The 19,956-nt window shown below is 31.1% G+C and overlaps 1 protein-coding gene and 1 long non-coding RNA gene across 2 annotated transcripts; both read right to left on the bottom strand.

The window, feature by feature from the left end:
- Positions 1 to 3,304: 3,304 nt before the first annotated feature.
- LOC128158722 (uncharacterized) lies at positions 3,305 to 3,905 on the bottom strand. The gene is made up of 3 exons (XR_008240036.1): positions 3,766 to 3,905; positions 3,564 to 3,608; positions 3,305 to 3,326 (listed from the first exon to the last, which is right to left on the bottom strand). It is a non-coding gene; the product is annotated as an uncharacterized LOC128158722 (long non-coding RNA).
- An 81-nt stretch (positions 3,906 to 3,986) lies between these two features.
- Positions 3,987 to 19,026, bottom strand: LOC128159172 (scavenger receptor class F member 2-like). The gene is made up of 8 exons (XM_052822232.1): positions 18,933 to 19,026; positions 12,416 to 12,640; positions 8,254 to 8,391; positions 7,618 to 7,758; positions 5,365 to 5,502; positions 4,480 to 4,620; positions 4,201 to 4,256; positions 3,987 to 4,049 (listed from the first exon to the last, which is right to left on the bottom strand). Exons 1-8 carry the CDS (start codon positions 19,024 to 19,026, stop codon positions 3,987 to 3,989), a joined length of 996 nt encoding a protein of 331 aa, XP_052678192.1.
- Between the last annotated feature and the right edge of the window lie 930 nt (positions 19,027 to 19,956).

Raw genomic sequence — 19,956 nt, 5'->3', positions numbered from 1 at the left:
AATACAGTGAACTAAATAAGTAGACTAGACATTCCATTGTTAAGATTTCAATAAAGGTAGTGACTATCTCAACTGGTCCCGCTTCTATAATAGACATTGAGATTAAATAAAAACATCTCAGATGATTTTGTTATGACTGAAACATATGACTAAGAAGTTTTCAAGATAGCGAAAAACTCAAGAAGAAGATAATTGCAAAACCCGATATAAAAACAATATTGTAATTTAATCTTAGCAAGATTGACACAATAAGAAAGAATTAAGGTCCAAGAGTGGTTTTATATAATGTACTTCTGGACAATAACTTTACGTTGTCTAATATGACATTGAACTTGTTCAAAGGAATTTATTGTCACCGCTAATCTTTTGACCACAAGAATTATTTAGGTGAAGTATGAACCAGTGGAGTGGATAATGTATCATCTGGACAGACGAAAGGACAGATGGTTGTAAAAGATAGACGGGCGGACAGAGATACTGATCACTGAAGGGCGAATGGAGGGGAGGGTCCTAATAATGTGTTAGAAAAATGGTTTAATTCAGTAATAAATGACTACATATTTTTCAGTTAAGGGAAAATATTATGCTTTGCTTACCTCTTTGAGCTTTTACTTTTGCTCATAATCATAATTTACACCGTTATCGTTTTGGAAATTTCTCTGGACAAAATACCTTATCGTAAATACAAAAGTGTCCATACTTTCATAAAAGCAGTGCCATCTTCAACTAAGACCTGTTTATATCAGTACACACTTGTTTCAATTCTAAAAGTAAAATGAACAAAGACCAGGACATTTTCCAGAATACGCTTGCTCAAATTAAATAAAACAAAACAGAAGAAGAATAGAAATAAGAAACTGACGAATAGCACACAAGTTATTCCTGAGAAAAACCAAAGACCTCAAGAGTAATAATAATATAAATAAATCTTATATCCAAATTATTTAAATTATTGAGCTATTCTAGTTAAAAACAGAGGAAGAAGATATTTCTTTACAAGCTGTCTGTGCATATTTGAATTTATAAAAACAATCTACGGTCTTTTTTTAAATAATACCTATTTTTATAGCTTAAATGGTGCTTCAACTTTGATATGTGCGGGTATAAACAGCTAGTCATAAATGCCTTAAAATAGTTGGTGTCATAAATTTAGCTACCTTAACCATCAGGATATAAAAGAATATTAGACAAGAAGGCCAGTTTGTAATAATAAAATTGTTGTTTTAACTAACTTTACCTGCTTTTTGTATGAAGAATAATGTCATGAAAATGTTTCACTGGTTAATATCCTTATCTTCTTTTATAAAATCAAATTACAAACGGCATTGAATCGAAAATGAAAAAAAATGATTCACTGACGTTTGTAATTTGATTTATGTAAAATGTAAAACTGTTTCACCAAAATTAGCATTTTACAGCAAATGTTTAATTCCTTATTTTGATCAACATATAATCGCCTATACGATTAAAACTTCGTTGCGTAGGTAATAAACATATTCTAGACAGGTGTTTTCCTAAAATTCAAGTGCGCAATATTTGATCAAAGAGGAGGATTCAATATATATCGTGGCCATAATAAAAATATATTATAAATAATTTTAAACCCGGGTTTAATTTATTGTTCGAAATATTATATGACACAAGGACTACATGTATATTATCACACTTTTTGATTTATTTATATTTTTTAAAAATATGTCTCAAAGTTCTAAGTTTTGATGAACAAAAGCTGAGAATTTTACGTGTGCATGTTTCACGAATATTGGCAAAACGTTCTATCTTTGAAAGGAAACCAATTCTGCAAGGTGTAAATATGTGAAAGTCTGTGGTTTGTGGTGGTAAATGTTTTGGTACTGTAATAGCCATAAACCGGACCAAACAGATTCGACTATAAACGGACGGCTTTTGTAATTTCATTGCCGTATATTTTTATTTCAAATTTATTTTGCTTCACTGATAATTCTATCTCTCTCAAAATGTTACCTAACTTTTTAAAAGTGTTTGTATTACATTGGAAATGCCTGAAGATGGTTGGTTTCAAAATTTAAAGTTGACTATTCCTAGATTTACCTTTACCAAGTGAAATAAGATATAAAAAACGCATGGATCTATTATCAAATGTTTATTACCTGAAAGCTAATTGTTTAAACAAACTAAATAAAATATTTTATATAACGTTACCTACTCAATCTGGACTGTCGTTTAACAGTGAGTGTCACTGTTTTATAATGTCGATTTCCAGTTTTATTAATGTATTGATTTAATTAATTTATAATTAACGTTATCATTAATAAAATAAATGCATGATATACAATAAAATTACATGATTAAAACTAACAATTAACAGGCATAAAACATAATCAGAATTACATTACTTTATAATGTAAAATCAGGGGTCATGTACACAGATATCAACAAAATGGATTACACTGTCAATTAATAAAACTTAATTTAAACAAATGAGTCTTGAGTGATTTTTTTAAAACCACACAGACGTTGTTTGTGCGTAGAATGTATAATACATATATGTCACGATTGTAGGACATTTCATAAATTTAGTTATCAAGTGATTTTCAGAAAAGAAAATGTCGAATATACATTAAAGTTTTGATGAATTTAAAAAAGTATCTTATAACAAATAAACATTTCAAATCGAATGAATTCCATTGATACCCACATTATACTAAGTACTGTATATGTTTCAGTCAATTAAGTCGTCTTGGTTAAGAATAGTGATGAATGTCATCGTATGTGTTTTGCTTGCTGGTCACTGCTCCAAGTTCAGTGTAGGTAGATCTGTTCAAAGAATAATTCAACATAAAACAAAACTGCATTAGGCACATAAAGCAGTTGTTCGCTAAAATGTAAATTTTAAATATACATACACATGTACAAAGAATTAACATATTTTAAATCATTTAAAAAACACCATCAAGCAATCGTCGTTTATATGGAGACAGTTGATATTACTTACTCTAATTGAGGGTTGATTGTATAGATGTTTAAAAACAACAAAACGAAATATTTTAAAGTAATATAAGTAAAATGCAAATGTCAAACCTTACATATATTAATGATGGCATCTTAGAAATGGATTATGAATGAATTCAAATATACAGTTTGAATTGATTTGTTTTTCTAATACATGTTTCCTGTACATCAATAAATTGTATGGATTATCAAGACACACAGCTTATCAATAAATACAATAAACCAATGTGTTTGTAAATTGTATAGCGGTTAACTAATTTTGTTAACATATGGCGAACACCTTTATGGTATACCCAAAAACTATGCAACTTACTCATAGTTGATGTCCGGATTACCTGAAAAGTATAATAACCCATCGTTATGAAATATCGTTAAAAAGTCATACCAGGCATTCTATAAAATACGACCATGTTTAAGTTTTTAGCAGTTCAACATCGTATCCCAAACAGTATATTGCATCTGTTGTTATATATCTTTTTGAATCAATCGCATACATTACAAACACCATGTTTGACCTCTATATAATGCCAGTACAAATCTAAGTAAGTTTAATGACATTGTCAATATCTTACCTGAATCGTCATTCACCATGGTTTCCTGCGATTGTTTACTGTTGACTGCAAAATAAGTGAAATATTAATGTTTTCTTAACCTTTTACTATTGCAAGCTTGCACGCATAAATCCTGCTAAATACAATTGATAATATCACGATACATGTTTTGTTAGCTTCGTACACATATTGGTGTACCGTTATTAAAATATTAGATACATACGCCGATTCGATTTCCTTCTCCAGAATGCAATATTTAGGCTAGTTCCAAGAATGACAATAACTATAGATATTGCAATGGAAATACCCAAATCGATGATACACTTCTCGTTTTTGTCGCATGAACTTCCAATTTTAAAATATTCTACAAAATATCCAATGATGTACTCTGATTTGCATGATATCGAGTAGATTATTTGTCAAGGAATTGTTGGAAAAAAACATTTAGTTTAAAAAAGGATGTCGATAGTTAAAGTCAACATAGGCAATTGCAATTCCACTGAAACACTGTAATATGCAAACAATCAACAAGTTAGGATGAACCAACTGTTGGGTATTTTTTTTTAAAGTAAGTTAAATCTCAAGAATTTATGTCAATGTGTGTAATGGCAATTTTGTACCAAAATTAAAAAAGGAAATTGAAATTAGACTTACACACCTTCATTGCAAATAATGCCTTGGAACCCATTAGTACATCCCCAAGGACACATACCACTGACGTGGTGACATTTTGAGTTGTTGATACACGCCCCACACGTCTGACTACAATTCAATCCGTACGTCCTACCGTCACACTCTGTAATATAAGGGCTCATCGGGTTTTTTTTTATTTCTGTTGATACATGCATAAAGGTAATTTTTTATTCTCAACAAATCTTGATAAAGATATTGTTTAAATATTGTTTGCAACATTAGATGATAACAATTATCATTCTACCTTGGTCACATTGCACGCCTTTCCAACCCATCTGACATCCACCTATGCAATTTCCAGTCCTTCCTTCGCAGTTGTGTGGTGTACTACAAGTCCTGCTGCAGTTATCTGCACAGCTGTTACCATATTTTCCAAATGGACATTCTATAATTTGTTTCGTATTAACAATGAAAGCAGTTGGAAAAAAGATGATAGTGTTAACTTTGAACATAATCAATAATTTAAAAAAAAATGATCATAAGAATATTGAATACGTCTGTAATCAAAACGTTATCATGATGTAAAATAAATTAAATAAAACAATACACGTCTTTCAAAAAACCTTAGATATTATGCTGGAATCAAGTAATAGAATAGGGTTCAATGGGGATAGCTTTCAAGACAATAAATAATCATTGTATCCCTTATTTTGTAAACAGCTCTCTCTGTAATGTCAATTCAATATGTAGATTGTTAGTTACTTTATGTAAAGAGCTGCTGGTGAACGAAAAACTAACAAAGAGCGCTTATGGGTTTAATGTTTTAAACTATGATATCTTAACTATTTTGCAAGTTTTAAAATAACTGTACAGACAATTGTTTACTGATCACAAATTTTAATCACTAAATCAATAAACAAAGGCTCTTCAACTTCGTAATTGACCTCTACTTAAAATTGAGCCTGTTATAGAATCATCGATGCGTTATACATGTATAAACGCTTGGATTTATAACATTTTAGCAGAACTGAATTCATGTCACTAAAAAGTTCAAAACAAAATTATAATGTTATTAGTAAAAGCATAGCAAACAATTTCATTTTTTGCAGAAGCTTTTAAAGTTTCCGAATCTTATCTGAATGGTTTGAAGACTTCCTCTACGATCAAAACCTTCAATGATAATACTAACCTTCGTTACATGTCACACCCACGAATCCAGGTGCACATCCAAATTCACAGATCCCATTGATGTTGTTACATTGAGTAATATTGATGCATTCTCCACATTTATGACCACATCCTGGTCCAAATGTTCTATTGTCACACTCTATTTAAAACGAAAAATCAAATATGGTAACTCAAACCTTAAGATGCAAATTTAATTCCAACAAATACCGTGAACCATAAATCTTGTCTTCTAATTGTGCTGATCGGCGCTCATTTTAAATCTTTTGGATTCAAGAGAACTGTCCTGGCGCTCGTTATATAAACGGTACTTAAGTCAAAGACAGTGTTTAAGAAGGACTTAAGTATATTTTTAGTTTTAAGTAAGTAGAAGAGTGTTTAGCTAGGACTATTTATCCAAAACTTAGACCTTTGATAAAGGTGTCTTAAACTTATTTTCAAGTATATATTTTTTATATTTAAGTTGAACACAAATTTAGAAGATGTGTGTTGATTATTTCAATTCAGCATTTAAATACAATGTATCAATAACATAACTTAAACACAATTAATATCTTGATATTCACCAATATCAAAGGTTTTATTTAATCAATATAGATAATAACAGTGCTCGTATTGAGCTGTAACATTTTCCATATAGCATGTGAGCGGCCTGCTGAATAGGCTGTTAACACATAATGGTCAGTTTACAAGAAGTACATGTGATTATACCCGGTATATGTAAAATCGCAAAACCTGAGAAAATAAGAAAAGTTAATCTGAATTCAGACAAAAAAAAACTCTCAGTGATGTTACAGACAAAGGTTGCCTCGGTTAAATATATCGACGTAATGGACAAATTATTTTCAGAGTATGTGAAATGCTTTATTGATGAGGTGAAATGTAGAACAAACCATAAAAAGAAATTCACTATATTATTCTATCAAGTTCTAACGGCATCACGATATTACACCACGGGCAGTGTTCGAGAACGCCAAAACAAAACAAAAAATGGACTGAGGCTCGTAACATAAAGCATGTTAAGCTTTGACTTAAATTAGGTCATAAGTGGGACTTAGGCGGATTCTTAGGACCTGTTTGAGTCCTACACTAAGTATGTCTTAAGCCCTTTTCACCATTTGCGAACGAACACCTCACCACACTTTGCGATCGGAATTGTTTGGCTTTGAACGAGGTATCGCATACGTTGCACGAGCTCTCGCATCAATCTTCTTAAAATGTGGACATGCACACGATTCAAATGCGCCCGAATGCAATCCAAAGTATTGGATACTAGTACTACAACTCACAGACATTAGTACGAAATTTCACAACGTTTTGTGTACTCGCAAAAGTGATGCACGACTTTTAAAGATCCTAAGATAAATTGCAACTGTTTATGCGTATGATGTGCGACCATAAAACTGTAGCTCAACGTTTGCCATGTAATTTTGCAACGTTTTACTATCATTGCAAGATTAATCCATGCTTTGCCACAATACTGGATATAGGATTTTTTTGTTCTGTGATATTATTTCTTCTACTGACGGTTTTTTCTTGTCTTGAATTCACTCCAACAATGTTGTGGTAAAAGAGAGATAATACGAGACAAAAAGAAAGAAATGAGTAAAAATACAAACGGTGCGACTAGTTCCCTTATACAGTATACTGGTTATAAGTATATCTGTTTCAGGCCTTAATTATCTTGATTTTGGTTGTTGCTTTTATCATCGTCTTGGGTGATATTTTCTCTTGCATTCAACTATTTCTTTTGAAGAGCATCGAAAACCGGCGGTATATATACCCCCTTCTGACTCGTACGAACATTAGTAGGATGAAACTCGTGATCATTTTATCGCATTGGCGCTCATTCAATCTTTCGATCATCTGGTCTTTCGTGCGATCCCATCGCATTATCTAGCAACACTTGCTTTAATTGTATATCTGTCGCATATAAGTGTCATGTTGTAAATTTTGAATTTACCGGGTTGCGGTAAATACAGAATTTACAACATGATAACTGTCATGTTTCGTACATGTACTCTTCCTTGTGCAATTTTTTGGCAACATTTTTCGAACCATATCTTAATTTTTTTCTGTCGCAAGAATATGTTGTCCCTTCTGCTCGTGCGCCAATTGTGAAAGGGGCTTTATATGGTAACAGGGAACAAAGTTAGCAATGTCTTAGCTGAGTCATGTTTATGTTAAAAAGTAAAAATTTTAACATAATTGTTCATTTTTTATTAAAGTGAGAGAATAATATGTTAATTTTTCCAACTCTGATCACAATGTAATCCTTTCCATCCAGGCTGACATCCGTCCACACACTCCCCTGTGGTTCTGCTACAGTTGTATGGTGATTTACAGACTGCACTACAGTTATATTGACAATTGATTCCATATTTACCAAAAGGACATTCTACAATAAATCACATCATTTTTAACTAATTTTTACAACATTTGTCAAAATGTAATAAAATACTATATATATACTTATTTACTGGCTATTAGGACGATAGCAAGTTTAATTTCCCCCATTACACCGACTATTTCACGAGGTGAAGCTATCGTCGGAATAGTCAGTAAGTAGGTATTTTATTATACCAAAGAAGGTTTTACTCGGAAATGCCGATTTTCTTCATGGTAAACAGATTAGAGTTATCAGACTTTGACTGTAACGTAGCGATTCGGATTATACTAGAAGTATATGAGAAGTGTTCCGAGTTTAGAAATGAGGGATTTAAGTGCCGCCGGTGAATAATTGCGATGACTGTTCACCATGGGCAGATAGCACTGGAACTAATTCACGGTTAGTTAGAGCCGAATGTGACAAAATATAGGACCAGCCCATGAAGATACGCGTTATTATTTATTTAATTAAATGATGAACCATGTTCAATTGTAATAAACAAACCTTCATCACACTTTCTACCATAAAATCCCGGACCACATCCCTGTAGACAGCTCCCGTTGATGTGGTGACACTGTGTGTTGTTAATACAGGCTCCACAGGTCAGGCTACATCCTGGTCCGTACATGTCGCTGTCACACTCTTCAATGAAACATAGAATTATGCTTGATAGTTTTAAATATATTAGAAAAATATGAGCACAATGAAATATGTATATATTAAGTATTGACTGGGATTAAGGGCAATATTGATTATATCTCCATCGCGGGACAATATATTGCCCGATGCGAAACGGAAGGCAATATATTCTTCCCGAGGGGGGCTACTATATAATCAATGTTGCCCGAAAACACAGTCAACATTTGTTATGTAAAGAAACAAACCAAAAATCAAAAAGGATTTGAAAACAAATCGATTTAAATTTTCTGCTGAACAAAAAATGTACGACTTTAATTTTGCTGATAACCACTCGTAAAACGCAATGTCCGCCATATTCTCTTCTATGTCAGCTAGTGTTACAACCCCTATATAAGCCACAGGCCTCTTAACAATATAAAATATCTCGCTGTAGAGATCGCATCTGTGTGGACGTATGTCTTGCCTCGCCTTGATACTCGCTATCAAATCTAACGCACTTTTACCGAGCCAGAAGAATACTAACGTCAAATGAACTGGTCAATGAACTATTAACAAACAGAATATACACAAAAATGAAATAAATGCAAAAAACTCAAAGACCACGAAAGGAATACCACATTCGTGGTGTGCAATCCGGTTAAGCGAATCGAAGGTTTTATGTACCTGTGTGACGGTCCCTATTTACGAGCGGTGTTCAGCCTTGAGTCTATTTCCCAATTACACATGTAACTTCGGTATCAAACTCTCTCCGATGATATATCGCTGCCCTTATACAATACTAAATAATTTACTGCTTTCTTAACTTATGATTCTTTAACAAATTGAAAAAAAAAACAACAACAACCGCATTGCTAAACATTTAGAGGAGCGGGCAGAGTTAAAAAAATCTAAACTGAAGTGGATAATATACAATGCACATGTACATACATGTAGGTGGCCTTAATTCATTTTGTTGCAACTGACAGGAAAAAATAACAATTTAGATTTTTTAATTCTTTTTTCAAACCGGTGAGTGGATATTTACTGCGTCGTATCACAATTTTTGTAAATTAGGTCAAATTATGAAATTTATTCACGGTTCCTAAAACGAATTTCAGACAAAAGATTGTTTTGAATGAAAAACCCAATTGGGAAGGAGGAGGGAAGGGGTCATCGTTGGTTAAATGCATACATCAACTTAAGGTCAATGCTTTTCTTAAAAGATTAAAAACTGTGTCGCAAAAAAGGCTGACCTGATACATTTTCTACTAGCATTGTGTATTATATTTGACTTAAGTTAAATCCACATAAAACAAAAGCATTGCACCGAAAACCAACTATGTGAATTACAATACGGTGCTGGCTCATAAATACCATCAAACAAAAACATAAAGGAGATAATATCCATAGAACTTCAACTTATTAATATGCCATCGGTAGTTTCTTGACCTTGTATCAGACTAAAACTGGTCCCGAAAGTCTGGAAAAAGTCTGGTTAATACTTCTGTTCAACGGTTCTTACACAACAAGAAAAAATTACAAAACACAAAACATTCAGACCTAAAACTATCTCTTTATTTTAAAAGAGGAGAGTATGCTTTATTGACCATGCTTTTGTAACAAAAAACCTGTATTCTTCTGATGAGGTGATAAAAGCAACAAGCCTAGCACTTGGATAATATATACAAAGATATTTTTTTTCTAAATTCTAAAAAGATACAATGACTTGAGTAATATAGTTTATTAAATCAGTCAGCAGCATATGGATCTTATCATCAATATTTAAACTTACCTAAATCACAATGAGGCCCTTTATAGCCAACATCGCACGCGAAACACGTTCCTGAGTTAATATCACAAGTATCATTTACACAGTTCTCACGGCAGTTTTCTGTGCAATTTTCCCCATATTGACCTCGAAAGCATCCTTCAAAATTATCGTATAAACCATCATTAATTGTATTTTATTTTTATGTATGGTGTGTGTGTGTTAAATGCTTTATGGCAGAAATAAAACCAAATCGAAAATGTTTGGTGTTTAATTTGATACATGTATGAATATGGATAAAAATAAAAGTAATCGGTTACCGTAAACTTCAAGCTCACATAACTCAATAATTGCTTCGTCTGAATAATAGTGTGGTTGTCCTTCTTCCCGCTCGTTGTAGTATATGACATATCTCCCGTGTACTATACATTCTAATGTTAAGATAGCTGGGATTGTCGTTAAGTTATAGAATGAGTTGTCATGGAAACAAAGCCATCCATCTTCTTTCCTTGTTGAATTGGATATAAAAATGGAGAAACCAAGAAATCGTGAAGTATGACCATTATTCACACCTACTCCAAAAAAGAGAAGTATTTAGAAATTATTAAAAATAGTCAAGAACGTACAACTATGTACATCTTTGTGAATAACTAGTCTAGAACAGGTATACCATACCACATGTCTGAATCAACACAGGGCGCTCTGTTTCTAACATTCCTAAGAATTTAATTTGCTTCTTTTTTCGATTACAATAGAAATGAAAATTATAAACAGAATAATTGATTCAAAATACTTTATAACATTTACGGTGTATGCATTTTCCGTTGTTGGATTTGTTACAAACGACACGAATTACAAATGTCAGAATATCTTGGAACTGCTCTGGATTTAGGCTTAGATACGAGGTGATGTGAGTCCATACATTCTTTAATAATTAGTGGCGCTTTGATTCGCTGTCACCGTAAATATATTTAATGTTAACCGATCTGTAAGGACTGTATCTCCGGCTTGATACGATCACATATGTTCTGATAGCATTGTCCCAATCGAGTTCACGATTTTAACTCAATCTGCTCCGAACAATTTTTGACGACCATCATCTTATTTGGTGTAACTCAATGTGTTTTATTGTCTTTTTCTAGTCTGTTCACACTTTGATAAGCTAGATAAAGCAACGTTCTAAGACAAAACAAACTTTATGCCACAGATTATCGTTAGTCTCCAGGAAATCAAGAGGGATATAGGAAGATTTAGAAGAAAAAATATTAATTAATGCCTCAAATTCATAAAATTTTGAGAGAGTTTGTGAAAAAGCATCAAGTAAATACTGCCATATATTTGTATCTGGCCAGGTCATATGCAATCGGACACAACAAAGCATTCCCAGTCGTGACCAATCATGAAACTATCGAACAAAACAGCGCAATGTTTATTTTTTTCAAGATTTGGTATATTGTTAAAGATAATAGCCATGATTTAATGCGATATGTTGCGCTTGTTAACGATTCATTACGATCTGATACGATGCTCACATTTTGACAATCATTTGTTTTTTTACGATGAACCAGATTTGCAAGACTGGCATTATGATTTTTTTTTTAAAATTAGACACGATTGTCAGGGTCACTCTGCGATACAGGTACTGATGCTAGTAATTTTCTGATATCTTTTTCTTTCGTATTAGTTTGGAGAAATATTTGAAATTTGCAATGTAGCTTTAAAATGAGAAGCCACAGGTCAAGTTCAAGTGCTATTAAGATTGATCAACAGATGAATGGTTTTTTTTTCAAGGTTCATCCTTAAGCATATTTTTGTCCGATATTTCTCTATGCCTATGTAACAAATAAAACGACATTCTTTTTTGCTAAATTTGGGGATGCCGGAAGCGGGTATGTATTCGTTCGTGGTATTTTTTTGTTTAAATAGAATTAATTTTTTCATTTAGTTGAGGTCTAACCCTACCAAAATATTTTTTGACATATATGTATTTCGCCTATTTGGTTCATGGTGTTTTCAATACATTGTTGATTACATAAATTCTTTTTATAGATTCTGTGTTAACTTTTAATTTGGTTTTGTTTCAAGTATGGTGTTCATTGTTATCTTTTCTGATCAGATTCTCATTCTCTCTCTCTCTCTCTCTCATTCTCTCTCTCATTCTCATAATAATTTATTTAAATGTTGAACATAATGTTTGCGTTTTTACATCTATCAATGTAGTTATATCGTACATTGTCTGAATATTTTTAAATTGATATGCATTTAGACTCATTTGTTTACCCCATGGTAAATTCTCCGTCCTAAAGTAGATTGTAATGTTACTGATGCTGCTGAGATTCTCGAGGTCCACCCTCCATTCAGCTGTTTTATATTCATTTTTTGATATTGCACACTGACCCCCGAAGTATGACAGGTCTGTCTTCTGACCGTCCACGGCGTTATTTGAGCTGGTGAAATTACTGAAGGTACTAGACATGTACGTGGTTTTGTTTAGAGCAATATTTGCTGAAAAAAGATAGGAAAAATAGCTAAGATATTTAAATACAAACATGTATTCAAAAATATTTGACCAAATTATGAAAAACAATATAACAGTCATTGAAGTTTAAAGCATTGTTAGGTAACGTCCAATCAATTTTGAATCTAAACGTCTAGACGTCATTTAATGACAAAACAAATTACAAAGGAATTCAAATCAATTCCTAGTTATTAAAAATAATTTTATTAATGTTTTCATAAGCCAAACGTTTTAGAAATCACAAGCAGTAATTAACTTGCATTGCGTATTAATTCAAACAACAATAACCATATTTTCGATTTCAGCTAAAAATGTTAGAATTTCATTTTTTCATTGTTTATGTTTTGTGGTTATTTCCATTCTTGATGTTAGTGGCAAACGTTTTTATCATTTTTCTTTACATATTGAATGCCTCAAAAATTATAAGGTTTTAAACAGATTTATATAAATGAGACAAATACTATTGTAATATTTTAATGTTAAATACTGAAATCTGATTGGTTAAGACGATGTTCATAATCCTTTCTATTACCCTCAGCGTTAGCAACGCACTTACCAACGGGTAACATTAAAAATTGTTACATGCGCGAAAATTATGCGCGTACGGTTCGCTGTAGAATTCACGTTATTCTTATATAAAAGCAGTAAAATTTTCTTAAAAATTAAGACATTCAGTATAACAAAATGAATATTGCCTGTTTGGGAGGATAACAGTTGAAATTGACACCCCTCGAAAACCATTGTCAACCTCCGCTTCGCGTCGGTTGACAATGGTTTTCTCAGGGTGTCAATTTCAACTGTTACCCTCCCAAACAGGCAATATTTATATAGACATAAACGGTTTATTTGTGTTCAAAACTAACTAACAAAGAGAAATTCTTTCAAAAAAGAGAATATGAAAAGTGGCACAAGCCTTGTTTTCATATTGATTTTTAGCTCTGTATCTTTTAAATAGCTCAACAACTGATATTCAAATGTTGACAGACGATCATCCAAAATGCTCAAATGAAGTGTTATAGGCATTAGAAATAGAAAAATATATTTCAGTTCAAATCGTGACCACGTCCATTGATATTTTAATGCATGTAACATATAAGCTTTAAGACAGTTACACACAATCATTTTGGGTATTCCGAATCACTTTTTTACAATTAGTTTGCAAAATATGTAAATCACACATTTTTGATAAATTTTTTGGTATTAACAAAAAGGCTATAATGTAAGGAAACAGATCGTTGTCATAACATATTTCTATCTCTGAAGTAGCGTCTTTGACGAAGTCCTATGAAACCACCACTTAAGTGAAATGTGGATCACTTCCGGGTAGCTAAACTGGCACAAACCAGTCTGATAAATAATATTTGAAAAAATAAGGTTAACTGCCCAAACAGTCTTTTAAAAGTAGAAATTAAATAACGCTTTATCTGCCCTTGCACTAAATTTTATATAATATGGCGGTATGTCATTCAGTGTTTATGTGAAATTCCTCGTTGTCAAAAGAACGCCTTTGTTATCACAACCATTGTGGACCTGGGATGGAGTACAGCTCTCACGAAACAATGACTTGAAGTTTTTAGACTCCTTTTTCATACAGTATACAAAATGTTAATGATAACAGGTTGATAAAAAATAAACATGGTGGTCATGTACAGTTAAACCGTCCAAGGAGTATAGAGTTTACAATATAGAAAAATGTAATTCAAGTACTATAGTTGAATCAAATTATAAGACGAAATAGAGACTTGTTCATATTCAAAATTTGAAATTGATGAAAAAGAGTGGCATGAGCAGTGACATAATGATAAGAACAAACCAAATGGTAACAAATTAAAAACTTATCGATTGTATAAAAATAATCTAGTCACGTGTTATTATGCTGAAAATGTACGTCGTAGAAATGAGAGAAGTATATTATCAAACTTTTGCAATGGTTCCTCAACTCTATAGATAGACAAAGGCAGATATACCAAGCCAGTAACTCCATTAGGTTTTAGAACTTGTCATTTAAAATGTTTTGGAGAATGAAAAACACTTTTTACTACATTTTGAATATCAGTAATACATTGTGATTTGATCTATTTGCACACTACAAAAACATTGAGGTAAACTTTGAAGATTTTAATAAAAATGATAAGCTATACTTTTTAATGAATAACTCAAATGCACAAAATAGATTGGCAAAAACACTTGTTTGATTATAGGAAGGAAACATGCAGATAGTATATGCTGATATATATATATATATATATATATATATATATATATATATATATATATATATATATATATATATATATATATATATAACTGTTATAATTTACATTTTTGTATACTGTATAAAGTATAAAAAAGAGTATAAAACTTCAAGCCATTGGCATGAGACTTGTTTGTAAACAATTAATTAGTTATTTTCTAGTCTCAGCTTTTGACTACTTTCAATAAAAAAAATATGTGGTAAGCCTTGATTTATTTGGATGCAGAACACACGGGGTGATTCGATTTACCCAAAGCTGAAGGGGCTGAATATACATGAATAAGGTCTAAATTTATTAAGTTTTGTTAAAACCATTTACAATTCGTGAAAGCTAATAAAATTTTCGATTTATCAATATACTGTTTGTCATTTTTTTTTCGATTATTAAAGCTAGAGCATAAAATTTTGAAAAGCGTTTCCAGCATGCAAACTTCCTTCATTGAGGTGAGCAGGAACATCAAATGAATCACAAACCATTTTTTCAAAGTACGATATTTTCTCTGTATACAAATAGCTTAAAATTTATTTTGAAGATTGAAGGGTAGTTTGAGTTAGTGATTTTTTTTACAGTGGATAGCATAAAACTTGTACATGCAGTCATGTTAATCTGACATATGTTGATGCCAGATTGAAATATGAAAATACTAATTATGAAAATAACAGGTGCATAAACTCATAACGTAAAGGTTAACGAATCTTAAAGAATTTGTTCAAACACTATGCATGCATTCACAAAATATAAAAGCAATATATAAACTCATACAAAATATACTCACGCAATAAAAGCGGAGATACTGGATTAAGCATTATCAACCACAAACTCATTTGGACAAACAGAGTCTTCATTTTTGTTCTTGTAATTTTGGATTGATTTAAAAGGAAGTGAAATTTCTGATGCTTACAGCAGATAAAAAATATATGATTCACTGAATAAATCAATTGAAAAATTATTCTAGTTTTACCTTTTTTATTGTATTATTACTGATTTATTGGCTTTTAGCAAATATAATAAATTTCTGGAATACAAACTGGGAGATATTAAACTGATACATGTGTCAGAGTTAAAGAATGTTTAAAACGCTAAAAAAAACTATGCACAATAACATAAAATTAACTTCACATAATTAAGATAAGAATTATAAAAACTGATTTAACAATACAACAAATATGTTCTTGATGCTACACGTACATTTAACGATTTGTCGCCAATTGTTTTTCTATCGTGCATGCTTACAGAATTATTCAGAAACTGCAATAAAAATTTGCTAAGCCAATAAATTCTGTTTACCTTTCTCTTGAGAATCAACACGAGTAATACTAAATTGGACTAGGAAGTAGGTTTTTTTTTTATAAAGTATTTGTTAAATAAACAACACCTGACATCCTTAAGTCTAGGATCTGATATATAGTTACCTAATCAGGTGAATGAATATAGAAAAAAAATACTAAAGTGACAAACTTGAAATTGTCAAATTCAAATCACACTATTTTAAACAGAAGTAACGCTAACAATGACCTTATGAAATAATACAGAAATGGTCGCACCATTCAAAATATTAATTAACCTCGCTGAATATAAGTTTTACGTCTGTTGAGATGCATTTGTTTCAACAATAAAATTATCTCTTTAGTGATTCGTATTCACAACTGTTTTTTAAATATTAATGAATTTCTAAAAAAAAAATAGTAGTTAAAAATTAACTAAATTATTGTCATTCAGTTCAGATGGAAGAGAATGCAGTATAGAAATTTAAGTCTGAATTTTCAAATATGAGGCGGGCCCTTGACAAATTAAAATGAAGCATCATAGGTAAAAGTATTACAAATTCTCCTTACAAACAAATACCCGCTAAATCGGATACAAAAGATATTCTTCATGTACAAATACGATGGTTTATATCAATTTGCAGGTATATAGATTGATAAATCTGACGGTTTTTTTTAAAGTATCATTTTTTATTTTCATGGTCTTTAGAACTTAAACGACATTTATTCATCGATAGAACCTTAAGATTAGGGAATTATCATGAATTATTTATTATGAATGGTGTAGATAATTAGATGAAAACCTTTCAACTGAACATTTGTGCTTCTGTGTGCTTCGTAGAGCAATTCTTTAAGTCTTGGAAAATAGCTTAAGGATATAGATTAAAAAGTTTTTTGGAAAGTCAACAGTTTAGGATTTTATAATAAAGTATATCAGAAGTTAAAGTGTTTAATCTTCTTATTAATTGTAAGTTAAGTGTAAGTAGCTATGAATTAAAAAAAAATGTCAGATGGTTATGAAACACATAAAAGAGGTGGTACAAAGCTGAACAAAAAAATTAAATGGTTTTTCTTATCATATAAAAGTTTTAAATGTTTAACATGTGTTAACTATTTAAACTTAATTCAGGTAAAACGTAATTAAATTTTGTTTAACTTCAATAAATCGATCGTACCTATTACAAGAATGAATTTCCGGGTTATTAATAACAAAATGGTAAGAGGTAGGTTATACTCATTATAATAAAATTCAATGAAAGCTATATAGATATTATACAACCTTACAAAGGTTTAGAATTAATAAAACATATTTTATGTTATATGTAATGACATAATAACTTAATTATATTTTACATTATCTCAGAAATGCATCCTTAACTGGGTTTGAAATTTTGATTGTGGGGATTTAAATATCCCTTTCATTATGCCCAAAGCAAATTTGTGGTTCTCTGAAATCAACACTGAAACTCAAAGACTGAGGGATATTGATTGTTTTGTAAAGACTATAAGTCTTTAATTGCATTTTATTACATGTAGCACAAATGAAAACAATAAAACCATTATTATTATAACCTTGCTTTGATGTATCTTGTAAATCTTTAAACAAATCCTGTAAAACTAATTGCATAAATATGTAACTTTTATGGTTGGCCATGAAATGTAAGTGTATATGGAAAAACGTGGGCTTTAAAAAAAAAGTCCAATAAATTAATTATTGAAATATGTTGGTCCGACTTAACAAACAACGATTTATACATTGTATTTTGTTAAAGCCTCAAAAGCCATGAGCAACTCGTTCTTGAGACCTTTTGACTTCTTTTAGTTTTGGAAAATAACTTGTGTTCTTCTTTAAACATATCCTTACATTTAAAATAGTTCAGTCCTTGATATCTCTATTACACCCCTGTTTATTCAACGGAATGTCTCACTATGGTGATTTTGATTGCTTATTCAAAGGTATAAATGCAATACTTGTAAATAAAAAATGTTGGCCAATATTACGCTTAACAAACTCTCAATGTGAATAACTGTAATCATGGTAGATCAAATATGTATCAAAATATTTTAGTTAATTCCTATTTGTTATAAAAGTGCGTCTCCAAATTGTCTGAATGGTTGGTATCTCTATGCTTATTATTTGATAAAAAAAATAATAACGATGCTAAATATACATAACATGCAAATAAAACAAAATCTGAGGTGGAATAGAAACCGTGTGTCATATTAACTTACTTTTATTAATTAAAAAAACCGGTTTTATTTTAGAGCTACTTATAAACTACAACATGCTTTATACATTCGTCGTCAATTTGAAAACAGACTGAGAAAACAATAACTGGATTTAACTTGCGCTCAAATGAAAGAATTACCTTTGGATAACAATAGATATAAATGTACACAGAACAACATATGAGATGTATTTTTCAGGAATGTTTACATTCGACAATTGTCAATAATTGATCTTTTTTTCATGTTTTTGTTGACAAAGTGTTTAAATAAGAGAGTAATAATAGTCCATATATATTATCTTTAAAACCATGCTGCTGGGTAACTACACAGGCGAGCGAATTCACTTAGATTCATGAAGTACAGTTTATTCTTATCAATTTTATTGCTTGTATCTGTTTGAGCTAATTTATCTGAGATATTAAGTTTTTTGGCCTTAAACCTTGATTTTCGAATCTTGAATTTCAAACTACTTTTTTTATCATACAAACAGTTATTATAAGATACGTTTTAGACATATAAATCATGCACACATGTAGAGTATTTAGATAAAATAAGGTCCTCATCCTGTTTCTGGCAGTTCATCGACATGGTAATACCGGCCTGTCCGCCACCGTCTTGCGCCATGCCAATCCTACTCATCTCCAGTCCGTTTCCTCCCGGGGTGGCCCATTTTCTGTGCCCGTGCTAGAGACCTTTATAATTCATTGTCTATGGCGTGTATAGACTTTATATATTTGTTTATTTTTATCTTTCATAAAAAATTGTGTGAATAGAAATCAAATCGTTTTCTGTTTGACTGAACATTCACGACTGCTGTCGTGACAGTGCAAAAAAGGTCAAATTACAAATATGACTCAGCTGGAAGACTGACGCCCCCCTTTTTTTTATGTCAACAGATATCAATAGTATGCGTCTAAAAAATCTTTGATACAATATCTTTGAGGAATGAGATATTTCAATGCAACAAAAATTGTTCATATAAACTTCTAAAATTTTGTTGACTTCATTTTCAGAATATACGTTTCCTTGATGATTTTAAACCGTCAAATCATAATTGTTGTGCATAAATCTATTAATGATCGGCACATACAATCTACATGCGTTTCATCACATACACGAATAATCAACAAGTAAATCTGGATTAGACGAGCAGTTGTTGAGTGTTACAAAAGTAGTTATTAGGATATGCCTTTTTTCAGTTACGTCGGCTGGAAATTTGAGTTATTTAACTGCGTGCAACTATGTGCAAAGATTTTCTAGTTTTCAAATATATATTCTACATTTGCTGATGTTGTAAACTTTTTTGATGGGTGCAAAGAGCAATCGACGAAGATTTTGTTAGGGAAATGAATGTCAAGATTACGAATGATTTTAATTTTTTTAAAAATAAGAAAGTCTACATCAATGTCTATTGAATTATATATTTAATATTTTTCCAAAAGATGTTATTTATATTTGCCCTTACGGTATGTTTTGTTGACATTTACGTTAGCTTTATATAACCTAAATTTTATTTTCGACGTTAAAGGCTGATAATTATTTCAAATTCAGTAA

Source organism: Crassostrea angulata, chromosome 8 (genome assembly GCF_025612915.1).
Source record: "Crassostrea angulata isolate pt1a10 chromosome 8, ASM2561291v2, whole genome shotgun sequence".
NCBI classification, from domain to species: Eukaryota; Metazoa; Mollusca; class Bivalvia; order Ostreida; family Ostreidae; genus Magallana; species Magallana angulata.
The sequence above is the reverse complement of the archived record's forward strand: the minus strand, read 5'-3'. Positions and strand labels throughout refer to the sequence as shown.

Bases quoted from the DNA above. Each gene is read 5' to 3' on its own strand.
- LOC128159172 (XM_052822232.1), bottom strand. From the start codon at position 19,026: ATGGCGCAAGACGGTGGCGGACAGGCCGGTATTACCATGTCGATGAAC. The intron at 5,503-7,617 runs GTTGGAAAAATT...CGTTTTAAATAG, and splicing joins AGGATTACATTGTGATCAGA to AGTGTGACAATAGAACATTT. The intron at 4,621-5,364 runs GTTAGTATTATC...AACAAATTATAG, and splicing joins GGGTGTGACATGTAACGAAG to AATGTCCATTTGGAAAATAT.